The sequence below is a fragment of the Thalassophryne amazonica genome, chromosome 14 (genome assembly GCF_902500255.1).
Source record: "Thalassophryne amazonica chromosome 14, fThaAma1.1, whole genome shotgun sequence".
Classification (NCBI taxonomy): Eukaryota; Metazoa; Chordata; class Actinopteri; order Batrachoidiformes; family Batrachoididae; genus Thalassophryne; species Thalassophryne amazonica.
This window is the reverse complement of record NC_047116.1, coordinates 63,756,472-63,778,677: the sequence shown is the minus strand read 5'-3', so window position 1 is coordinate 63,778,677 and position 22,206 is coordinate 63,756,472. Positions and strand designations below refer to the sequence as shown.

The window sequence follows — 22,206 nt, the reverse complement described above, 5'->3', positions numbered from 1 at the left end:
GAAGTTTTTGAAGTGCGTCTGAATTTAGGTTGCCTGCAGAGCAAATGTTCCTGATTGAGACCAATAATATATATATATATATATATATATATATATATATATATATATATATATATATATATATATATATATATATATATATACATATATATAAACACTAAACAGTTAAAAAAAAAGGGGGGGGGGGGGGGGAACCCGGAAAAAAGAATTTGAAAAAAGTTATTTAGAGTTGAGTGTTTTGATGTCTCAGCAGTAACAAAAAAAAAAAAAGTAGTTTTGTTTGAAAAAAAAAATAGACAACCATTTACAAATTAAAGTGTTCACTCAGCTCAACTGTGCTAAAAGGTTAAGCTAACGTCGAGGATTAAAACTTCAGCAGTGAAGTAAACGTCATGTTTTATTTTTAAATTATTCTCACCTCGAGTAAGCTGCAGAACTAAGCTCCGGTGGTCAAACTGGATGGTTGTACATATCCAAAAAGTGGTGAATGTTGGATTGAGTCAATCTGCTCCATCATCCTGGCTGCCTGCCTCGCTCTGCCCGGGATGAGGCTTGAACTCCAGCTTCTCCATGTGGTTCTGCACACTGTCGCGGTTCAACTGATACCCCACCAAGTCGTCGGTCCTCCCTGGGCTCGGCGTCACTCCGAAAAGTAGCTGAAAAAAAGCTTCTCCCAGCAGGGTGATGGGAGAATCGTTCTACTGTTGTTTTTTAAAGCTTGATGCAACAGATGCAAATCCAAGATGGCGAGTGCTCAGCTTTTTTTGAGTTGTAGAACCAACCAGAGTGTGACGTAGCAATCTCCGCTCTCCTTGCTACTTCCGACACACCCGCCGAGGAACAAACTCTGGTTATTGGCGACTCTGTTTTGAGAAATGTGAAGTTACTGACACCAGCAACCATAGTCAATTGTCTTCCGGGGGCCAGAGCAGGCGACATTGAAGGAAATTTGAAACTGCTGGCTAAGGCTAAGCGTAAATTTGGTAAGATTGTAATTCACGTCGGCAGTAATGACACCCGGTTACGCCAATCAGAGGTCACTAAAATTAACATTGAATCGGTGTGTAACTTTGCAAAAACAATGTCGCACTCTGTAGTTTTCTCTGGGCCGCTCCCCAGTCGGACCGGGAGTGACATGTTTAGCCGCATGTTCTCCTTGAATTGCTGGCTGTCTGAGTGGTGTCCAAAAAATGAGGTGGGCTTCATAGATAATTGGCAAAGCTTCTGGGGAGAACCTGGTCTTGTTAGGAGAGACGGCATCCATCCCACTTTGGATGGACCAGCTCTCATTTCTAGAAATTTGGCTAATTTTCTTACATCCTCCAAACCGTGACTATCCAGGGTTGGGACCAGGAAGCAGAGCTGTAGTCTTACACATCTCTGCAGCTTCTCTCCCCCTGCAATCCCCTCATTACCCCATCCCCGTAGAAACGGTGCCTGCTTCCAGACCACCAATAACCAGCAAAAATCTATTTAAGCATAAAAATTCAAAAAGAAAAAAAATATAGCACCTTCAACTGCACCACAGACTAAAACAGTTAAATGTGGTCTATTAAACATTAGGTCTCTCTCTTCTAAGTCTCTGTTAGTAAATGATATAATAATTGATCAACATATTGATTTATTCTGCCTTACAGAAACCTGGTTACAGCAGGATGAATATGTTAGTTTAAATGAGTCAACACCTCCGAGTCACACTAACTGCCAGAACGCTCGTAGCACGGGCCGAGGCGGAGGATTAGCAGCAATCTTCCACTCCAGCTTATTAATTAATCAAAAACCCAGACAGAGCTTTAATTCATTTGAAAACTTGACTCTTAGTCTTGTCCATCCAAATTGGAAGTCCCAAAAAACAGTTTTATTTGTTATTATCTATCGTCCACCTGGTCGTTACTGTGAGTTTCTCTGTGAATTTTCAGACCTTTTGTCTGACTTAGTGCTTAGCTCAGATAATTATAGTGGGCGATTTTAACATCCACACAGATGCTGAGAATGACAGCCTCAGCACTGCATTTAATCTATTATTAGACTCAATTGGCTTTGCTCAAAATGTAAATGAGTCCACCCACCACTTTAATCATATCTTAGATCTTGTTCTGACTTATGGTATGGAAATTGAAGACTTAACAGTATTCCCTGAAAACTCCCTTCTGTCTGATCATTTCTTAATAACATTTACATTTACTCTGATGGACTACCCAGCAGTGGGGAATAAGTTTCATTACACTAGAAGTCTTTCAGAAAGTGCTGTAACTAGGTTTAAGGATATGATTCCTTCTTTATGTTCTCTAATGCCATATACCAACACAGTGCAGAGTAGCTACCTAAACTCTGTGAGTGAGATAGAGTATCTCGTCAATAGTTTTACATCCTCACTGAAGACAACTTTGGATGCTGTAGCTCCTCTGAAAAAGAGAGTCTTAAATCAGAAGTGCCTGACTCTGTGGTATAACTCACAAACTCGCAGCTTAAAGCAGATAACCCGTAAGTTGGAGAGGAAATGGCGTCTCACTAATTTAGAAGATCTTCACTTAGCCTGGAAAAAGAGTCTGTTGCTCTATAAAAAAAAGCCCTCCGTAAAGCTAGGACATCTTACTACTCATCACTAATTGAAGAAAATAAGAACAACCCCAGGATTCTTTTCAGCACTGTAGCCAGGCTGACAAAGAGTCAGAGCTCTATTGAGCCGAGTATTCCTTTAACTTTAACTAGTAATGACTTCATGACTTTCTTTGCTAATAAAATTTAAACTATTAGAGGAAAAATTACTCATAACCATCCCGCAGACATATCGTTATCTTTGGCTGCTTTCAGTGATGCCGGTATTTGGTTAGACTCTTTCTCTCCGATTGTTCTGTCTGAGTTATTTTCATTAGTTACTTCCACCAAACCATCAACATGTCTATTAGACCCCATTCCTACCAGGCTGCTCAAGGAAGCCCTACCATTAATTAATGCTTCGATCTTAAATATGATCAATCTATCTTTATTAGTTGGCTATGTACCACAGGCTTTTAAGGTGGCAGTAATTAAACCATTACTTAAAAAGCCATCACTTGACCCAGCTATCTTAGCTAATTATAGGCCAATCTCCAACCTTCCTTTTCTCTCAAAAATTCTTGAAAGGGTAGTTGTAAAACAGCTAACTGATCATCTGCAGAGGAATGGTCTATTTGAAGAGTTTCAGTCAGGTTTTAGAATTCATCATAGTACAGAAACAGCATTAGTGAAGGTTACAAATGATCTTCTTATGGCCTCAGACAGTGGACTGTTGACCATAAAATTTTATTACAGAGATTAGAGCATGCCATAGGTATTAAAGGCACTGTGCTGCGGTGGTTTGAATCATATTTATCTAATAGCCAGAGGACACACATCTAAAAGCCAGAGGACACACACCAATTAGCTAAACTGCAGGATTGTCTTACAGACATAAAGACATTGATGACCTCTAATTTCCTGCTTTTAAACTCAGATAAAACTGAAGTTATTGTACTTGGCCCCACAAATCTTAGAAACATGGTGTCTAACCAGATCCTTACTCTGGATGGCATTACCCTGACCTCTAGTAATACTGTGAGAAATCTTGGAGTCACTTTTGATCAGGATATGTCATTCAATGCGCATATTAAACAAATATGTAGGACTGCTTTTTTGCATTTGCGCAATATCTCTAAAATTAGAAAGGTTTTGTCTCAGAGTGATGCTGAAAAACTAGTTCATGCATTTATTTCCTCTAGGCTGGACTATTGTAATTCATTATTATCAGGTTGTCCTAAAAGTTCCCTGAAAAGCCTTCAGTTAATTCAAAATGCTGCAGCTAGAGTACTGACAGGGACTAGAAGGAGAGCGCATATCTCACCCATATTGGCCTCTCTTCATTGGCTTCCTGTTAATTCTAGAATAGAATTTAAAATTCTTCTTCTTACTTATAAGATGTTGAATAGTCAGGTCCCATCTTAACTTAGGGACCTCATAGTACCATATCACCCCAATAGAGCGCTTCGCTCTCAGACTGCAGGCTTACTTGTAGTTCCTAGGGTTTGTAAGAGTAGAATGTGAGGCAGAGCCTTCAGCTTTCAGGCTCCTCTCCTGTGGAACCAGCTCCCAATTCAGATCAGGGAGACAGACACCCTCTCTACTTTTAAGATTAGGCTTAAAACTTTCCTTTTTGCTAAAGCTTATAGTTAGGCCTGGATCAGGTGACCCTGAACCATCCCTTAGTTATGCTGCTATAGACTTAGACTGCTGGGTGGTTCCCATGATGCACTGAGTGTTTCTTTCTCTTTTTGCTCTGTATGCACCACTCTGCATTTAATCATTAGTGATTGATCTCTGCTCCCCTCCACAGCATGTCTTTTTCCTGGTTCTCTCCCTCAGCCCCAACCAGTCCCAGCAGAAGACTGCCCCTCCCTGAGCCTGGTTCTGCTGGAGGTTTCTTCCTGTTAAAAGGGAGTTTTTCCTTCCCACTGTAGCCAAGTGCTTGCTCACAGGGGGTCGTTTTGACCGTTGGGGTTTTTTCCGTAATTATTGTATGGCTTTTGCCTTACAATATAAAGCGCCTTGGGGCAACTGTTTGTTGTGATTTGGCGCTATATAAATAAAATTGATTTGATTTGATTTGATTCCGATGCGACTGATGACACTGATGCGAGTTGACAGCCGCGGCTAACGGTTGCAGTCTGAAAGGCCCATTACTTTCTTGCATGCCTCATACCTGGTTCCAATTTCCACATTTTAATAAACACGTGCCATTTTAAGCTTGATCTGCCTCATTGCAATTGAGACCAACTGCTTGTTCTATGTATTTTTTTTTTTCTAACAGACTCACTGACTTGCTAATGTGGCTTGTTCCTCTGGGCTTCTGAACTGCACTTTGATGTATATAGTCAATTATCCCATCAATGGAAATAATGAAGAAGGACTACATTTCTATGTTGCTTTTTTCCATCTAGCACATGCTCAAAGCACTTTACAATAATTCTTCACATTTACTTGTCCAGCAAACGCTGCTATCCATTTACTGCTTAGTGGATCCATGTACATACAGCCCCAGTTCCACTGAAGTTGGGGTGTTGTGTAACATGCAAATAAAAACAGAATACAATGATTTGCAAATCCTCTTCAACCTATCTTCAATTGAATACACCACAAAGACAAGATATTTAATGTTCAAACTGACAAAATTTTTTGTTTTGTGCAAATATTTGCTCATTTTGAAATAGATGCCTGCAACATGTTTCAAAAAACCTGGGGCAGTGTTATGTTTACCACTGTGTTACATCATCTTTCCTTCTAACAACACTCAATAAGCGTTTGGGAACTGAGGACACTAATTGTTGAAGCTTTGTAGGTGGAATTCTTTCCCATTCTTGCTTGATGTACAACTTCAGTTATTCAACAGTCCAGAGTCTCTGTTGTCGTATTTTGCGCTTCATACTGCGCCACACATTTTCAATGGCCGACAGATGTGGACTGCAGGCAGGCCAATCTAGTACCAGCACTCTTTTAATACGAAGTTACACTGTTGTCACACGTGCAGAATGTGGCTTGGCATTGTCTTGCTGAAATAAACAGGGACATCCCTGAAAAAGACGTTGCTTGGATGGCAGCATGTATTGCTCCAAAACCTGGATATACTGTTCAGCATTGATGGTGCCATCACAGATGTGCAAGTTACCCGTGCCATGGGCACCAACACACCTCCTGTACCATCACCGATGCTGGCTTTTGAACTTTGTGCTGACAACAATCTGGCTGGTCTTTTTCCTCTTTTGTCTGGAGGGCACGGCGTCCATGATTTCCAAAAACAATTTGAAATGTGGACTTATCAGACCACAGCACAATTTTCCACTTTGTGTCTGTCCATTTTGAATGAGCTTGGGCCCAGAGAAGGCGGCTGTGTTTCTGGATGTTGTTGATGTATGGCTTTCGCTTTGCATGGTAGAGGTTTACCTTGCACTTGTAGATGTAGCAACAAATTGTGTTAACTGACACTGGTTTTCTGAAGTGCTCCTGAGCCAGCATGGTAAGATCATTTACACAATGATGTCGGTTTTTAATCCAGTGCCATCTGAGGGATCGAAGGTCACAGGCATTCAATGTTGGTTTTCGGCCTTGCCGCGTACATGTAGAAAGTTCTCCAGATTCTATGAATCGTTTGATTATTTTATGGACTGTAGATGATGGAATCCCTATATTCCTTGCAATTGAACGTTGATAAACATTGGTCTTAAACTGTTGGACTATTTTTTCATGCAGTTCATAAAGTAGTGATCCTCGCCCCATCTTTGCTTGTGAATTGCTGAGCCTTTTGGGGATGCTCCTTTTATACCCAATCAGGACACTCACAATTAGTGTCCTCAATTCCCAAACGCTTATTGAGTGTTGTTAGAAGGAAAGCTGATGTAACACAGTGGTAAACATACCACTGTCCCAGCTTTTTTGAAATGTGTTGCAGGCATTTCAAAATGAGCAAATATTTGCACAAAAACAATAAATTTTATCAGTTTGAACATTAAATATTTTGTCTTTGTGATGTATTCAATTGAATATAGGTTGAAGAGGATTTGCAAATCATTGCATTCTGTTTTTATTTACATTTCACACAACGTCCCAACTTCATTGGAATTGGGGTTGTACTTAATGACTCATATATACTTGTTTATTTGGAACATTATTTCTTTTTTATTGCAGTTTCTGTCAAGTGTGTATGTGTGTGTCTGTGTGTCTATGTTAGGGTCCCTTCAAACATAACAAAATTGAGGCCGAATGGCGCACATGATGAAGGATTCGAATGGCACTTGTGAAATTTTGAAGCTGCCTCGAAAGGCTCTTACAGCAGTCGCCACAAACAGTTGGCCACAGAACATGCATTGTACATCCGTGTGTAGCTCACACCAGAAACCCATTCGAGTAGCAGGCAAGATGAGGTCGCACTGCCATCTGATCATGCTCACAACATTCGCATGGCATGTCATACACAGGTTAAACAACTGTGCCACGGCCGAGGGGCTTTTCGAAATCACTGGCCACTTCGAACCCTGGCCGATTGGCGCAATTAAGGTATCCTTCACACCAGCAGCAGAATGAAGGTGGATGCAGGGCGAGTGGCCATTCGACCCACTCTTGGCCGGAGTACAGATGCCACACCACTTTTGTGCTGGCAAAGCAAATGGCCCCACCTTTTCTAAGTGCACCACGAGTGTCCCACCCCCCTCGCCCAAGCAACACAAGTGTCCCCCTACAGAAACACAAATGGGGTGCTAATGTGTCATGTGTCTCCCCCTCCACCCAAACAACAAAGAAACATTGTGGAGTTGCAGCGGGGGTGTAAAATGCTCAACCAATGGCCAGAGTGCAGTGCAATCGCTGTCCAGTGCAGTGTGCACATCTGGATGGCTTGTCATATCCATGATGAATATCATGTAACACAGGGGTGGCTTCTAGTTTCAGAAAGGGCCAAGAGGGTGCAGGTTTTCTTTGCAGCCGTTGACTCCACCAGCTGATTTCACTGATTAACTAATTCCATCTGCTCAAAGTGATATTAATCAGTGAAATCACCTGGTGGAGCCAGTGGCTGCAACAAAAACCTGCCCCCTCTTGGCCCTTTCTGGAACACGTTTAACACCCCTGATGTAACACATACATTGCCATTCCCTCCTATTACATAATGTATATGGGACAAGATGATCATTACAGCTGTACTACCAGACGGGCAGGTGCGCGCAGCTGCATGCCCATGTGAGTCGATGCATGTGACAGGCTCAGCACACACAGCTGACCGGCATGTCAGAGCTGTGGACCACCCATCAAGACATATTCAGCATGTCCCTCTGAAGGTGGGATCACCACACAGCAGTGCACACATGCCAGCCCTACAGAGTTAAAAATAAAAATAAAACGTTCACAAAAGAGCCATCCCATATGACTCGCATAGATCTCATATAGACCCCATATGACATAGCGGTCCGCGGCCATCAAGTGGACAGCCAGGTGACACGCAATCACAATGTGGGGTTTTCCGTGACAGCCGGGGGGGGAGTCACTCAGATCATGTCAGCGCAGGTGCACCGACACTATCAGATGATAACAGGCACATTGTCAGGCGAGAGTGCGAGGTGTCCAATTAAAAGAAACAGTGGTAAAAAAAATACAATGAGGACAACAGCGTGACCTCATTCATGTGTGATGGCTTTGCTTCGCTCTCCAGACATGGGGCATGTCCAGCTTAGACTCACTGTCTCAGCTGACAGTGACAGAGTGAACACAATGTGTTAAATTAAAACTAACAACAATAAATAATAATAATAAAACAATGATCAGCATGTCATGAGAGCTCAGCCACACATGCATTGTTGTGGTGTGTTGAAAGTTGATGGTCTTCATGGCAGATATGTTTTCTCCAGCTGTGATCTGCACCGGACTGGTGGGTGTGTCAACAAGCAGCAGCAGCTCAGTGCTGTGTCTTCACTACTCACAATTGGAGAACACATATCGTGCCATGTAGACCATCACCTCTCAACATGCCACTGTGATCCGCACATGTCAGCATGCTTTCCTGAGGTGGTAAAAAACTAAAACTCATGTCACCTTTGCATCACCTTCAGCAGCACCTCACTGCACACTGCAAACGCTATCAGCCAGGCTGCCCCCATATGAATATATCTGTCTGATCATGAACATGAACGCTCAGCTGGTGATCCAAATGTCACATCCACCACATGAGTTATAGTCCCCATGACACTGTGACCTTTGGTGCGCTGTGCGCTGGACAGGTGAACACGTTGGGCCAGCTGATGTGTTCCTGATAATTCAATCATGCCAGTTCTTTAATTCCTTGTTTACAGAGGGTAACATGAGGATTTTACAGCAGGCCACGGAGCAGGTGATTAGAGACCCTGCAAGGCTTATGACAAATGTGGGTGTGGAATCCATTATCTTAGTGGGGAAATTAGTGCAGAAAATCCACTACAGTGACAGTGCAGTATATCTGCCAGGGAAGGAAATTCATTAAGTTGAGACTGTGGCCTGTTTCAGTAGACATATCCATAAAAATCATAGAGTGATATGCTTTGCAAACTTAATATCTATTACTACATTGGATGATGTTGAAATTGAGGATGGCCCGTTGGCTGTTCCAGCAATATCAAATATTTTGTGTCTGCTACCTACAACCTGCGTGGAATATCTCAAACCTAAACCTACTTTCAGGCATCTTATATATGCTACTCTGGAACCATGCCCCTAAACCCAAACAGTTCAACTGTCAACACCACTGAGGTCCTTATTCTGGGTCTCATTAACATAAGATCACTGTCCTCAAAATCATTGTCGATTAATGATCTAATTATGGATCATCACTTAGGGCCACTTCACACATAATATGAATAAGTACAACTCAGGGCGACTCACGGCAAAACAGCTCGTATGAGCGAACCACGAAAACATTGTGCAGACAGCAGGCGTGCACGATCCTGGTGCAATGGTTCGTGCACGCGACGGAGTCTTTTGAGCAGGAAGACAGTGCGAGCAGCTGCACCACATCATGCCACTGATGTGGAGAACAATAAAATAAAAACCAGCTGTATAATTAGTGAATATCACTGGGTTGAAATTATACATAAAAGGGGACGCAATAAAGAGCCCCATGGTTAAATAACCCTGGTTCAAAAAAAATGTCACTCAAAGGATTCCAACCCATAAGGTCTGATTACCAGATGGAAACGTTACCACTGCTCTACCATCACTGGCCTGTAATCAGTGCAGATACATGCCTGAAATCAACAAGGACATTATGGAGGTGCGCCGTGTCCAGCCGCTGCAGCCTGGTGCAAAGGTGAAAGATGTTTTATATATATTTCCACGTGACACACACCTCACGGAGGAATGTCCTAAGTTCATGTCCTTCCAAACATGGAACGTGTTCTCAACTGGAATGTCCAGGAGCAGAGATCTTTACAGCCGTGGCTGTGAGTAGACACACCCCCACCCTCCGTTCAGCGCCCAGACCAATGTGTCACTCTCTGTGTTATGTGGTCATTCATTTTTGTTATTTGCTATGTAACTGCGTATGTAGGTATTGTCATAATTATTTATATAAATGTCCAGGTGGTGGATTATGTGTTTGTAATTTGTTCACTGAGCTACCATCCAGCTGTCAGTGTGCTATGATCAGCTGACAGGCCCCTCCCTGTGCTGTGTGCGATCAGACCTCGGTGTCTGGCCGCCATGTGATCAGATCTGTACATACATATACTGTAAGTATTTTATGCAAGTGTGCCCTGCCCCCCCCAGCATGGCAGATGTGTTGGGGGAGTGGGGGGGGGGGGCATGACACACGTGCACATGTGCGAGACACATCCACCACATGTGTGGCTTTTTGCAACTCCACAGTTGTGGGACACTTAGACAAATTTCATAGCCAGCTTGACAGTGACTGTCTGCTGACTGTTTTTGTGATGATAGTGTGAATGGCAACACATTTTCTAAGTGCCATGCGAGCGGTGTTACATGTTTGTATATGTCAGCTGGAATTTGGCCGACACCGGCCGGGAGAGCGTTCGATGTGTTCACACAGCACACACTCTGTCTTTCAGTGGCTGGTGTGCACAAATAGTTATAGCAACAGGTGTACAAGGTATTTGAGGCAGCTATAATTTTACACATTTTGCATACGATTCCTGCTTCATGCGCACTTCATGTGTAATTCAACCAAATTTGCATTATGTGTGAAGGGGCCCTTAGATATGATTGGGTTATGTGAATCCTTGCTTAAACCTACAGCTGTCCTCTCCTTATATGAGGCCTGTTCACCAGCATACACATTTAGTCACGTTCCTTGTGGTGCAAAGCAAAGGCGGGGTGTTGCTCTTATTTACAAAATCTTAGTTTAGCTTATTAGCTATTGGGGGTCACAAATAATTCGTTTGAGCATTTGATTCTCTGCTCTGCCCACAATGCTACGTATTGCCAAGGTCCGAAGAATAAAAATCAGCCATATTATTTTGTCACTGTAGATAGATCCTATAAACAGTGGTGGGCACAGTTCTGCTAATCCGCTAACTACTATTGAATATTACTTTTTGTTTGTGGATTAACTTTTCAGCTAACTTCAAAAACCATCAGTGGACCAATTAGCTTCCAATAAATTTAGCTCTGATAACTTTTAGACAGTTAACACTATTTTACATAGCTAGTCAGGATGAAAAACATTTATAAACTCTGTTGGCTCCTGTCTGCTAGGTATTTTGCAGCAGTGAGACAGCTAAGAAGAGCTGAGCTCAACTCTACACCAGCAGAAGGGACCTGGCCCCCAGGCAGCCACAAAAAAAAAAAAAAAAGCCTGCAATCACTGACTGGTTGATTCATTAAACCAACACAAAACTTAACGTGTGTGTTGGTTTTTACAAATAAATGTGTATTTGTAAAATATGTCTTTTTTTTATTTGTTAAAAAAAGGCATTTGCAAAACTGAAAATTCTGTTTAAGTTGAGATTCAGCCAGGGAGCAACAACCATTCACACTGCCATCCAGTAGATGGCAGTGTTCTATGCATTTGACCCATCTACTGGAAGGCATATTACATACTGGCATATTATTTACTATGCTTTTACTTTTTTTACTCTTTTACTATGCTTTGTAATCTTTTAATTCATTTTATTTTGTTTTCGGAATTGTTTTGTGTGAAGCACCTCGAGGCGACTCTGTTGTGATTTGGCGCTATATAAAGTGAAGAAATTGAACTGAAATTCAGATTTAATGCATTATTTTAAAAGATATGTGTTATATTTTTAGTTTGTACAAATGACAGACTTGACAATAATGTAGGGATGAGGATTTATTTGGTTTATAAATCAAAACCATAAGTCAAACCTGCTTTCCTTTTCAAGATTTCTGCCTCAAGGCTGGACCACTGTATGCTGTCAATGTAAATGATGCTTTCTTACAGCAGTGGGCAGGGTACACAAATACAGAAGTGCTGACTCATTGGCTGTGTTTGGGTTTGTGATCACCTTTGATTCTATCAGAAGCGTTGGCAGTGTTTAAACTCAAAATCAGTTTGTCAGTAGCTGAGAGTGTACTGGAGACAATACTGAAAGTTGTCGGTTAGCTGTAGCTTCTGATAATTTTTTGGTGGTTTATTGGTTCAGCTTGATAAAATATAACTTTTCAGTTAGCTGATTAGCGGTTATCGACGCTAACTTTTTGGTTAGCTGTGACCACCATGTATATAAATAAGCCTTCTGATCCCCTCTGCAAATCGTTTATGGAAATTATGGATACATTAGGATTTCAGCAATGCATTCAGGACTCGACGCACACCCTGGATTTGGTTCTCGTAGGTGGTATTGCTGTCACAAATACTGACATCAAGCCTCTTGCATCAGTGGGCTCTGATCACTCACTTATTAGGTTTACAGTTTCACTGTAAACTGTTTCACTGAGTTTAGTGGAACAACACCCTTATTTATCACTGCGGCGATGCACCACTCCTCAAGTACAACTGAACTCAAACATAGACTGCCTGATAGCTTATCTTAACATATGGAAAATGCCCATTCAGTAGACAGTATTGTGGATAGTTTAAACTCAGCGCTCAAAATTACAGTCGACATGATTGCCCCACCTTTATTAAAACCACGCCCCCTCCAAAACACAGTCACCTTGGTTCAGTGATTACTTGCGTGACCTCAAGCATAAGGCAATGGAAATGGCATAGTTAAAAATTAGAAGTATTCCACCTTGCGTGGCTATCTTAAACTATAAGCATGCACTGCTGGCTACAAAGTGGACCTATTACTCTGATTTGATCAACAAAAACAATCTCATCCACATAAAATCCTTAGAGGATTGCCTTGCATTAGCGAGAAGCTGGATGTCTAGCAACTTCTTACTTTTAAACTCTAATAAGACTGAATGGATGGTTCTTGGTGCAGTGAGACATCGGCATCAATTTGACCAGCTAATGCTTAGCCTAGGTTCGTGTGTCATACATCACACTGACAAAGTAAGGAACCTTGGGTTTATTTTTGATCCTACGTTGTCCTTTGACCTCCACATTAGCGATAGTACGAGGAGTGCTTTCTTCCACCTGCAAAATATAACGAAGATTCGCCTTATCCTGTCTATGGCTGATGCTGAGACCCTGATTCATGCCTTTGTCTCTTCTAGATTGGACTACTGCAATGTTCTACTTTCTGGTTTACCACAGTCCAACATTAGGGGTCTCCAATTGGTTCAAAATGCCATTTTGGCATCTCTTCATTGGCTTCCTGTTCCTGTGAGATCAGATTTAAGGTTCGGCTACTAGCCTATAACATTGTTCACAGACTGGCACATCCCTGATAGCAGGACTACTTTTTGTCCATAGAGTGAATAAAAAGTCTGTGGACTGATCTCCCTGTGTCAATAAAACAGTCAGACTCTGTAGAGACTTTCATGTCCAGACTTAAGCCTTTGTATGCCTAGCGTACTGGCATAGCATGTTACTATGTTTTTACTTTTTTTTATTAATTTTATTAGGAAATGAAGCAGGAAGCAGCCTCAACTTTATCTAAATTCTCAGCCTTTTAGTGAAGCCTGACAAATTATACTGTATTTGTTGTCTTTCTGAGGCCTAATTCTGTTTTCTTTTTTTTTTTTTTTTCTGTTTGAGGTGCGGCTATATCCAGAGATGGGTGTGGTGTCTGTTTCTGTAACCCTCCCATTCTGTGCACCTGCAACATTTCCAGTATATTACTTTTGTGAATTGTTTTCTAATTTGTGTTAGTAGCATGGCCCAAACAGAGGGTCACCGCTATGAGTCTGGTATGCTTGAGGTGTTTTCTGCAGAGGGAGTTTTTCCTTACCACTGTTGCCTGTGTGCTTGCTCTGGGGGCTGGTATGGTTAGAACTTACTTGTGTGAAAAGCACGTTGAGGCAACTTTGTTGTGATTTGGTGCTATATAAATGAAATAAATTAAATTAAATTAAATTACGTCCATGGCCTTGGTTCATGTACCGAGGAACAGGGAAGAGAGAGACGTTAATCCTTGTACTGTCTGCTCTTTATAACAGGAATTAAATATTTTTACCGGACAAAACACAATCCATTTGTTCTGTCATTTTCAACACAGACCGTCATGTCATCAAGCATCAATTACACATCATTAATAAAAATAACTTTATTAATCCATAAGGAAATTGTTTTGCAATAGTGCCAAAACAGTAACAGTATTTTTTTTTATTTTTTTTTTAAAGTTGGAACAGAATCATTACCAGTAACATGACTATCTTACATTTAAACAGTACATTATTTGTTCTTATAATGTTCTGTGCTCTCATTATTTTGTCCTGACACATTTTCATTGATTTCTGTACATGTGTTTTCTTCCGCTGCTGTGTGAGCACAATGTGGTATCACACCTCTCACCTGCTCGCACTGTGTTTCTGCGCATGTTCACGAGCATGCATGAAACCATCACCATGGGATCATTCACACCTGTCCGACCGTGTGTCCCTCCCGACAGCGGGTAGAATTTTTTGCACTTCGCCAATTAATTTTCTTCGCTCTATTTTGAACAGTTTCTGCCTCTTTCACCCAACTTCATGTTATATGTGAAGGGGCCCTTAAGAATGATTTACAAATAAGAGACACAACTTTCTTTTCTATATGGAGCTTATTATATTGGTTATATTGTCACAAAGGGTCACTCGGTGCGCTGTGATTAACAGATGATTGAAATAAGAGATTTTGTCCATTCGCTCTCCTGTTCCCTTTGCGCCATGGTGTGCTTAATGTGCCATCCTACTGTGCCAAACAAGCAATACTCAGCAAAAATATGTCAGGTTTTTGCCATGTAAGCAGTGGTGGGCACAGATAAGCAAAAAATTAACTTTGATAACCAGATAACTGAAAAGTTATCTTTGATAAAGATAAAATGATAAACCACCCCAAAATTTATCGGACGTTAGAGATAACCGATAACAGATAAATTCCGATATTGTCTCTGGTACATTTGCAACTACTAATAAACTGTATTTGAGTTTTAGCACCACAACAGCTTCTAGTAATATTAAAAGTGACAACAGACCCAAACAATGAGGCCACACTTTTGTCTTTGACAATTCTACCCACTGTTGGAAGCTCTTGTTTACTGCACAGCTTCCAGCACAGAGGCACCCTGAGAGCAGCCATAAAGCCAGCTCTCTATCAATCACAATGTTCCGGTCAGGCGGAGGTCTTGGAAAATAAAGTCATGCTGACTTATGGTTTTGATTTATAAATAACATTAATACCGATAGAATAACTCCATTAATGTCAATTATGTCATTTGTACAAAGTTAAAATATAACATATATCTTTTAATGTTGAATAATGCACTAATTCTGAGGTTCTGTAACAAACACAGACAGATCACAAAGGATTCTGGGTAAAAGTGCCTCTGCTAAACACTGATTGGTTCAGTCATTCATTATGTAAACCAACACGTTAATGTGACGTGTGTCGTGTGTTGGTGTTTACAGATAAATGTGCTTTTGTAAAATATTCCATTTTTTTATTTGTAAAAACAGGCATTTTTATGGACCCCTGGAAGTGTCATCACAAAATGTTTTGCATGTGGAGAGAATGTGCACTCATTTTATTAGTGCCGTGCTCACATTTGATGATGTTGTAAAATGTGCACTTTTTCTTAACACATAAAAGTTGGCTTTACACTGTGCAAGTTTTGGCCCTTTTTCAGATTTTTCATTCGTGGAAGAATTTTTTGGACCGGGTTTCAGGTTAATTGCGCGTCCTGCATCGTGTAGTGTACATGGAGTAACAAGCTGCGTTTAACATTTCACAACCACCTCCTGATCGCTGATCGTATGGTCGAATGAAAATCAAACCTGTTTGATATTATTCTGTATCCTGCTGCTGAGGGGCTACAAGCGTCCAACTGCTCGCACTGTGCATGTGCAAACACCACAGAGCTGTCTTATAATGTTTTTTGTTGTTGTTGTTGTTGTTGTTTTGTTTTTAAACTTAATTTGTAAAAAAAAAAAAAGCCATTTGCAAAGCCAAAAAGTTGATTTGACAACCATCTGATATAACCGGGGTTAAAATAAATAGAACACTGTCATCTACTGGTGCCCAGACGCTTAGTACTTAGGGCGAATACTGCCATGAACACTACTGGCCAGTAGATGGCAGTAGAGGCCTGAAAAACTTGCCAAAACAAAATCCCAGATAATCTGTGTCTGCTACATTTAAGATGCGTGGTATTTAACAAACGCAAATACAACAACGTCTATAAACCCAGAGAATATATTCACGAGAGTTTTAGGCACTGGAGTTTAATGCTGTTGTCCGTGGAGCCTGAACAGAGTGTCTGAAATGCATTTGTCCTGTCGTGAACGTACTGAGATTACCCTATCACTCATAATGCACTGCTGGGCACAGCATGTGCTCACTAAAACATTAAAATTAGCACATTACTTTAAAACTAAAACATATATCTGATATTTTCACTTTATACAACGTCTGACATGACAGTAATTTTAAATAACTTGTTCAAAATTAGTTTGGTTAAAATTTGAACCATAAGTTAAAACTGTATGCCTCTGGATGACTTGGGTGATATTGCCAGCATATCAGTATGGTGTTAAAGGATATATATATATTTTTTTTTTTTTTGTGAGACCACTTCTCTTTTGTCTGCAGAGAATAGAGTGGTTTCTTCAAAAACAGCTCTCTTCTGTTTGCAGAGGGTAGAACTACACATCTGTTAGGAAACTTTTAACTTTAAATAGGTAGGTGCTCAACTGATTTTAAATTTTAAAAATGTTTGTCACTGTTCATCTTTGTTTACTACGTTACTATGTTATCGGTCTAAAAGTTATCGGACAAAAATGTATCGGAAGATAATTAGTCCGATAATGTTTTTTAAAGTTATCTAAAAAGATAATCCGATAATGAAAACATTATCTTCGATAATTATCTGTTATCGGATTATAGGAACTGTGCCCACTGTTGTGTGGGCCGCTGAAGAGGAGGTACTGCTGGCCCACCACCACCAGATGGCGCCCTGCTTGAAGTGCGGGCTTCAAGCAGAGAGGGCGTCACAGCAACCGGGAGTGACAGCTGTTACTCATCATCAGCATCAGCTGTCACTCATTCACATCATCACCACCACCTTAAAGGCCGGACTGCAACTCCACCTCCCCGCCGAGAAATCAACTACAAAACTCAAAACATTGAGCAATAATCTGAACTTCTTTGCAGCCGTTTTTCTGTGGTGTTTTCCTTATCTGTGGAATTGGCGTTTGGTGTGATCAGCGACGGCTTCGCTTCACACTCCTACCAGATAAGTGGTTAGACAGGAGCTGCACGAGTGTGTGATTGGAGGTGGAGGTGCTCCCTCCTTACTGAATACAGACTGTGGGATTACTGAGTGTGCGACCTCACACTCATCAGGACTGTCTCTGTTCTCTGCCAGCAGTACCGAGTCTGACTGATGAAGACAGCGGCCACCTGGGGCGCAGGGCTTGGCGGCTCCGGTGTTCTTCAGCTCCGTTGGCAGTGGAAGCTGTGTGGTTCCGGCTCTTCTCTCGCCAGGCGTCTTCTATCGTCGAGCCTGCCCACACGTCACCTGGTGTATGATTGACAGTCACTATATTGTTATTGTCTGTATGTCGTTGTGTGATTCACAACATTAAATTGTTACTTTTGGCTTATCCATTGTCCGTTCATTTATGCCCCCTGTTGTGGGTCCGTGTCACTTTCGCAACACCCACCACTGCATGTAAGGTGCACCAATGCAACCTGGGAGCAACTCGGGGAATAAAAGCCTTCCTAAAGGTCACCTTAGCAGTGATAATTAGAATGAGACCATCGCTGTCCATTTCCACTTCCCAACAAATTTTTCATGTCTGATCGTGGAATTGAACATCTGGTCACAAGGCCACTTTGCCAACCTTTCGGCCAACCCTTCATTGTTGACATCTTGTTCTCACTTTCATAGATATGCAAACCAGAACAGCAACGGTTTGAAACCTTCACAGCACTTTAAAAACTGTGAGTCCAAGATAATGAAACGGGATATTTTGACCAGCTGGCCACCGTCTCCAACTGTCGGATCTGGTACTGCTGGCAGGAAGCAGAAACAGTTATGTGTGGGTGTGTGTACACCCAGAAATACAATCAGCAACAGTTCCTCAATGGTGGGTAAAACACCTCCACCTCCGAAACAGGAACACAGTAATAATTAACAGTAGCACCTACTGAATATGGCTGAGAAAATACCTCGAAGGCAAACGATATCTCGGCAGCAGGGTGGAGATGTCGTCCGGCTTTTATGGAGTGGTTGATGAGTTGGTGATAGGTGACAGCTGTCACTCATTAACTCCTGACAGCTGTCACTCTCGGCTGTCCTGTGAGGCGGCAGCGCCCTCTCGTGCCTGAAGCCCGCACTCCAGGCAGGGCGCCCTCTGGTGGTGGGCCAGCAGTACCTCCTCTTCAGTGGCCCACACAACACCTTTCTTAAGCCACATCTTCCTATCACTCTGCACTGAAACATTGTCAGCTCTACTGTGTCTAACCCGCTTGTGTGAGTATTTCCTGGCAGTTTGTACAAGTTGATCTTTCCTTGTTCTTTTACTTAGTGACCTTATTCCTATGTTGATTTTCAGCCAGTGTGTCATTTGAGGGCAAGCATTGCGGCAAGCATTGCAGCTGCCAGTTAACCTGGTAGAACTGGGAGGTTTTCTTATTTTGAAGTTTACTCTTTTGAACTATTTCTTCACTTCACATTTGGACAGGTTGTCCTGTTAGCATTTTTGTTCAGCACAGAATCTTCTGGATATCTGCAGTTCTTCTCCTGCTAGTGGAGCAGATAACAGAATATTTACGAAGGAATCCTGCAAATGGTGATACAAGCACCAAATTCAGCACATATACTTCTTAGACACATTTGTTTAACAATAAATGACTTCAACCAACCACTAACCATGAGTTGGTGGTGTTGTTGTTGTTCATTTGGCTGCTCCCGGTTTTGTTCGGGGTCGCCACAGCAGATACAGCCTGATCTGCATGGGTAATTTGCACAGGTTCTACGCCGGATGCCCTTCCTGACGCAACTCCAGTTTTAGCCAGAGAAACACACACAGCTGCTGGTGTTCCAAAGAGGTCTCCCATCCAAGTACTAACCAGATCCTGCTCTGCTTAGCTTCTGATATCTGACGGGATCAGGCTGACACAGAGCAGACCAGCTGCAACCACTAACCATGAGTAAAAACAAAACAAAAAAAAAAGTTTTTGTGTTATCCTTCACATTCTCTGAAAAATGGCCAAAAATCCAAAAATTCGGCCAGGGTATGTAAAACTTTGAGCACAACCGCTTGGTATTGCCTGTAATGTCCTACATGCTGTGACATCAGTGAAGAGTTCATAAAGCACTATGGTTGTACTAAAGCTTTAATATGGATGTGTTACTGTTGTTTTTTGGTACATGTCATATAGTAAAGGTCAAGTGCCTTCCATTATCTGTCCACACACTGTATCACATTTGTGGGTAACCATGACCTCACATGCCAGTTTTCATGATAAATACAATAAGACAGATAATAATAAGACAGACAGAGATGTTCTTGTTTTCATGTTGTTATATAGTTGTTCAAGTTATGTTCAATCTTAAACTCTTGTTTTTATTGCACCTTGATAGCATTGTAACTGTTTTATTGCTTGTTTATTGCTTTATGTTGCACAGCATGCATTTACAATACTGTATTAAAATACAATATTAACTAACCCAAACCATCGCAGCCTAAGAACCAAGTCATCACATTTTGACACAAACTGTCAATTTTCATATTGACTGAATGTCAATATGTGACAAGTAGGGTAACCATAACCATAAGCAAATGACGTGGAAGTGAAGTTCTGTGTGCTTTCAGAGAGAAATGACACATGTCCGCGCCCATCACAAAGCGATGCCACAGGTCTACATCTCATCACATCATGGGCACTGACCAGGCATAAAAATATTATGATTTGGGAGTGAGAATGTGTTATATTAACAGAAATGAACAGAAGATATGCAAACATGCTCTTCTGACTCCTTATGCATGCTGTGGCATGCAGATACACGTACGATCGCAGTACATAATTACTGTATACAAATATCACATGCATAGGTTTTCCCAATTAAAAACTGAAAATGCAATTTTCTTTGGAAGTGATGAGGATGAACAGGATTCAGAATGAGCATATCAGGGGAACAGTACAGGTAGGATGGTGTGTTTACAAAGTGAGAAAAGTGACACTGAAATAGTTCAGATATATGCAGAGGAGGGACACGGGGTATATAGGGAGAAGGATGCTGAGGATAAGGACCATAGAGGAGGTTTATAGACCGTGTGAGGAAAGACATGCAGGTGGTTGATGTGACCAAAGAAGATGCAGAGGATAGAATGAAAAAAAAAAAAATCTTCCCAACTGACTGTGATCATGGTAAATCTCGACCAGCAGATCATGATTTGATGGATGGACGGCACTTGACGCAAAAGTTTTTCATCTGTGAATGTGTTTGCTTTCTTACCACACTGGAATTCATCCGCTCCATCCTCACAGTCTTTTTGGCCATCACACAGCCACACACTGGAGATACAGTTCCCACTTGGACAAGCAAAGTGTCCTTCCTCACATTTCTGCCCATGTGAAACTGGGACAAAAACAAAACATAATCAGTCCTCCAGTCATAGCCAGTAGGAGAGGCTGTAATGTTTGCAGTTTTCTCTAAATCTCTCATAATTACCTCTTCAAATGAGATCTATCTAAGGCCTGTGAGTGAACGCACACGTCATGTGTATGTGTATGTTGGAAGAGGGGCCTCAGGGCATTCACCTTGACAGTTGGTCTCATCAGCGTAGTCTCCACAGTCATTTGCACCATCACAGATCCAGGAGGGGTGGATGCAAAGTGAGGTGGAGTTGCAGCTGATAAAATCTTTTTCCTTCACTCCCAGCTTGTAGAAATGAGAGCAGTCTGTGTGGTCTGAACACAAAACACACCACCACTATAACTGTTTGTCACACCAGTAAGCAAAGCTGGGTCCAGTTGATCTGTTGGTGCTCTGTGTTTGTGTTTTTTATTAAGTGCAGTACGAAGTGCAGGCAGGAGGACTTACTGCAGCGTTTTTCATCAGAGGCATCGGCGCAGTCAATGACCTGGTTGCACCAGGCTGAGCTCTGTACACAGCTCCCATCTTTGCATGGCAGTTCTGATGAGCTGCACGTGACATCTGGTACAACACAATTAGCATTTCAAAAAGATAACAGCAGGCAGAGCGCTCACAGACACTTACAGGTACATCTTACAACACTACTTAGCACTTCCATCTGGGGAACATAAAAATTAGCTCCAGGTTGCAAAGTGCCAGACAGCAAAGGTGATGAGCTGCATTATGTGTGCAGCTGGACTGTCGGTGCTAAAAGGAATTAATATCATGACCCTCTGAGTGCTGCGTAAGTAGAAATTACACTTGATATGCTCCTGTGAGCAGACATTGGTCATTCTACCATTCTGCATTTTATTATGCATTATATTACCTACATATCATGAATACTATAACAAAATGTTATAACAGATTAAAAAATATACATTTCAAATCCCATCAAAATACAGTGTGCTGATAAGGTCTTTTTCCTGGTTCTCTCCCTCAGCCCCAACCAGTCCCAGCAGAAAACTGCCCCTCCCTGAGCCTGGTTCTGCTGGAGGTTTCTTCCTGTTAAAAGGGAGTTTTTCCTTCCCACTGTCGCAAAGTGCTTGCTCACAGGGGGTCGTTTTGACAGTTGGGGTTTTTCCGTAATTATTGTATGGCCTTGCCTTACAATATAAAGCGCCTTGGGGCAACTGTTTGTTGTGATTTGGCGCTATATAAATAAAATTGATTGATTGATTGATTGATAAGGAAGGTAAAAGTTAAAAACAACACAACTGTTGCCTGATGTTAGAGGTACAGCTTACAACCCTACTGAGCACATGCTGTCTGCACAAGGCAGCTGGTCAAGTTTTGTTTCATTGACAGGGTAATGGGAAACATTTTGTTATGTTACAGCCGTATTCCAAAATGGAATTGTTTTGGGGGTTTTATTCCCTCAAAAGTCTACACACAATTCTCCATAATGACAATGTGATTTTTTATTTTTTTAATTTTACAAATTTATTGAAAAAATACAAAACTA

At 41.5% G+C, this 22,206-nt stretch overlaps 1 protein-coding gene across 1 annotated transcript in view; it reads right to left on the bottom strand.

Annotated features, from left to right (window-relative positions):
* lrp1bb (low density lipoprotein receptor-related protein 1Bb) overlaps positions 1-22,206 on the bottom strand; it is a 1,555,752-nt gene that overhangs the window by 481,910 nt on the left and 1,051,636 nt on the right. Inside the window, exons 48-50 of the mRNA XM_034186395.1 lie at positions 21,150-21,263; positions 20,867-21,016; positions 20,562-20,684 (exon numbers count right to left, since the gene is read on the bottom strand). Of these exons, the coding sequence (XP_034042286.1) occupies positions 20,562-20,684; positions 20,867-21,016; positions 21,150-21,263 (387 nt within the window). The remainder of the gene's footprint in view (positions 1-20,561; positions 20,685-20,866; positions 21,017-21,149; positions 21,264-22,206) is intronic.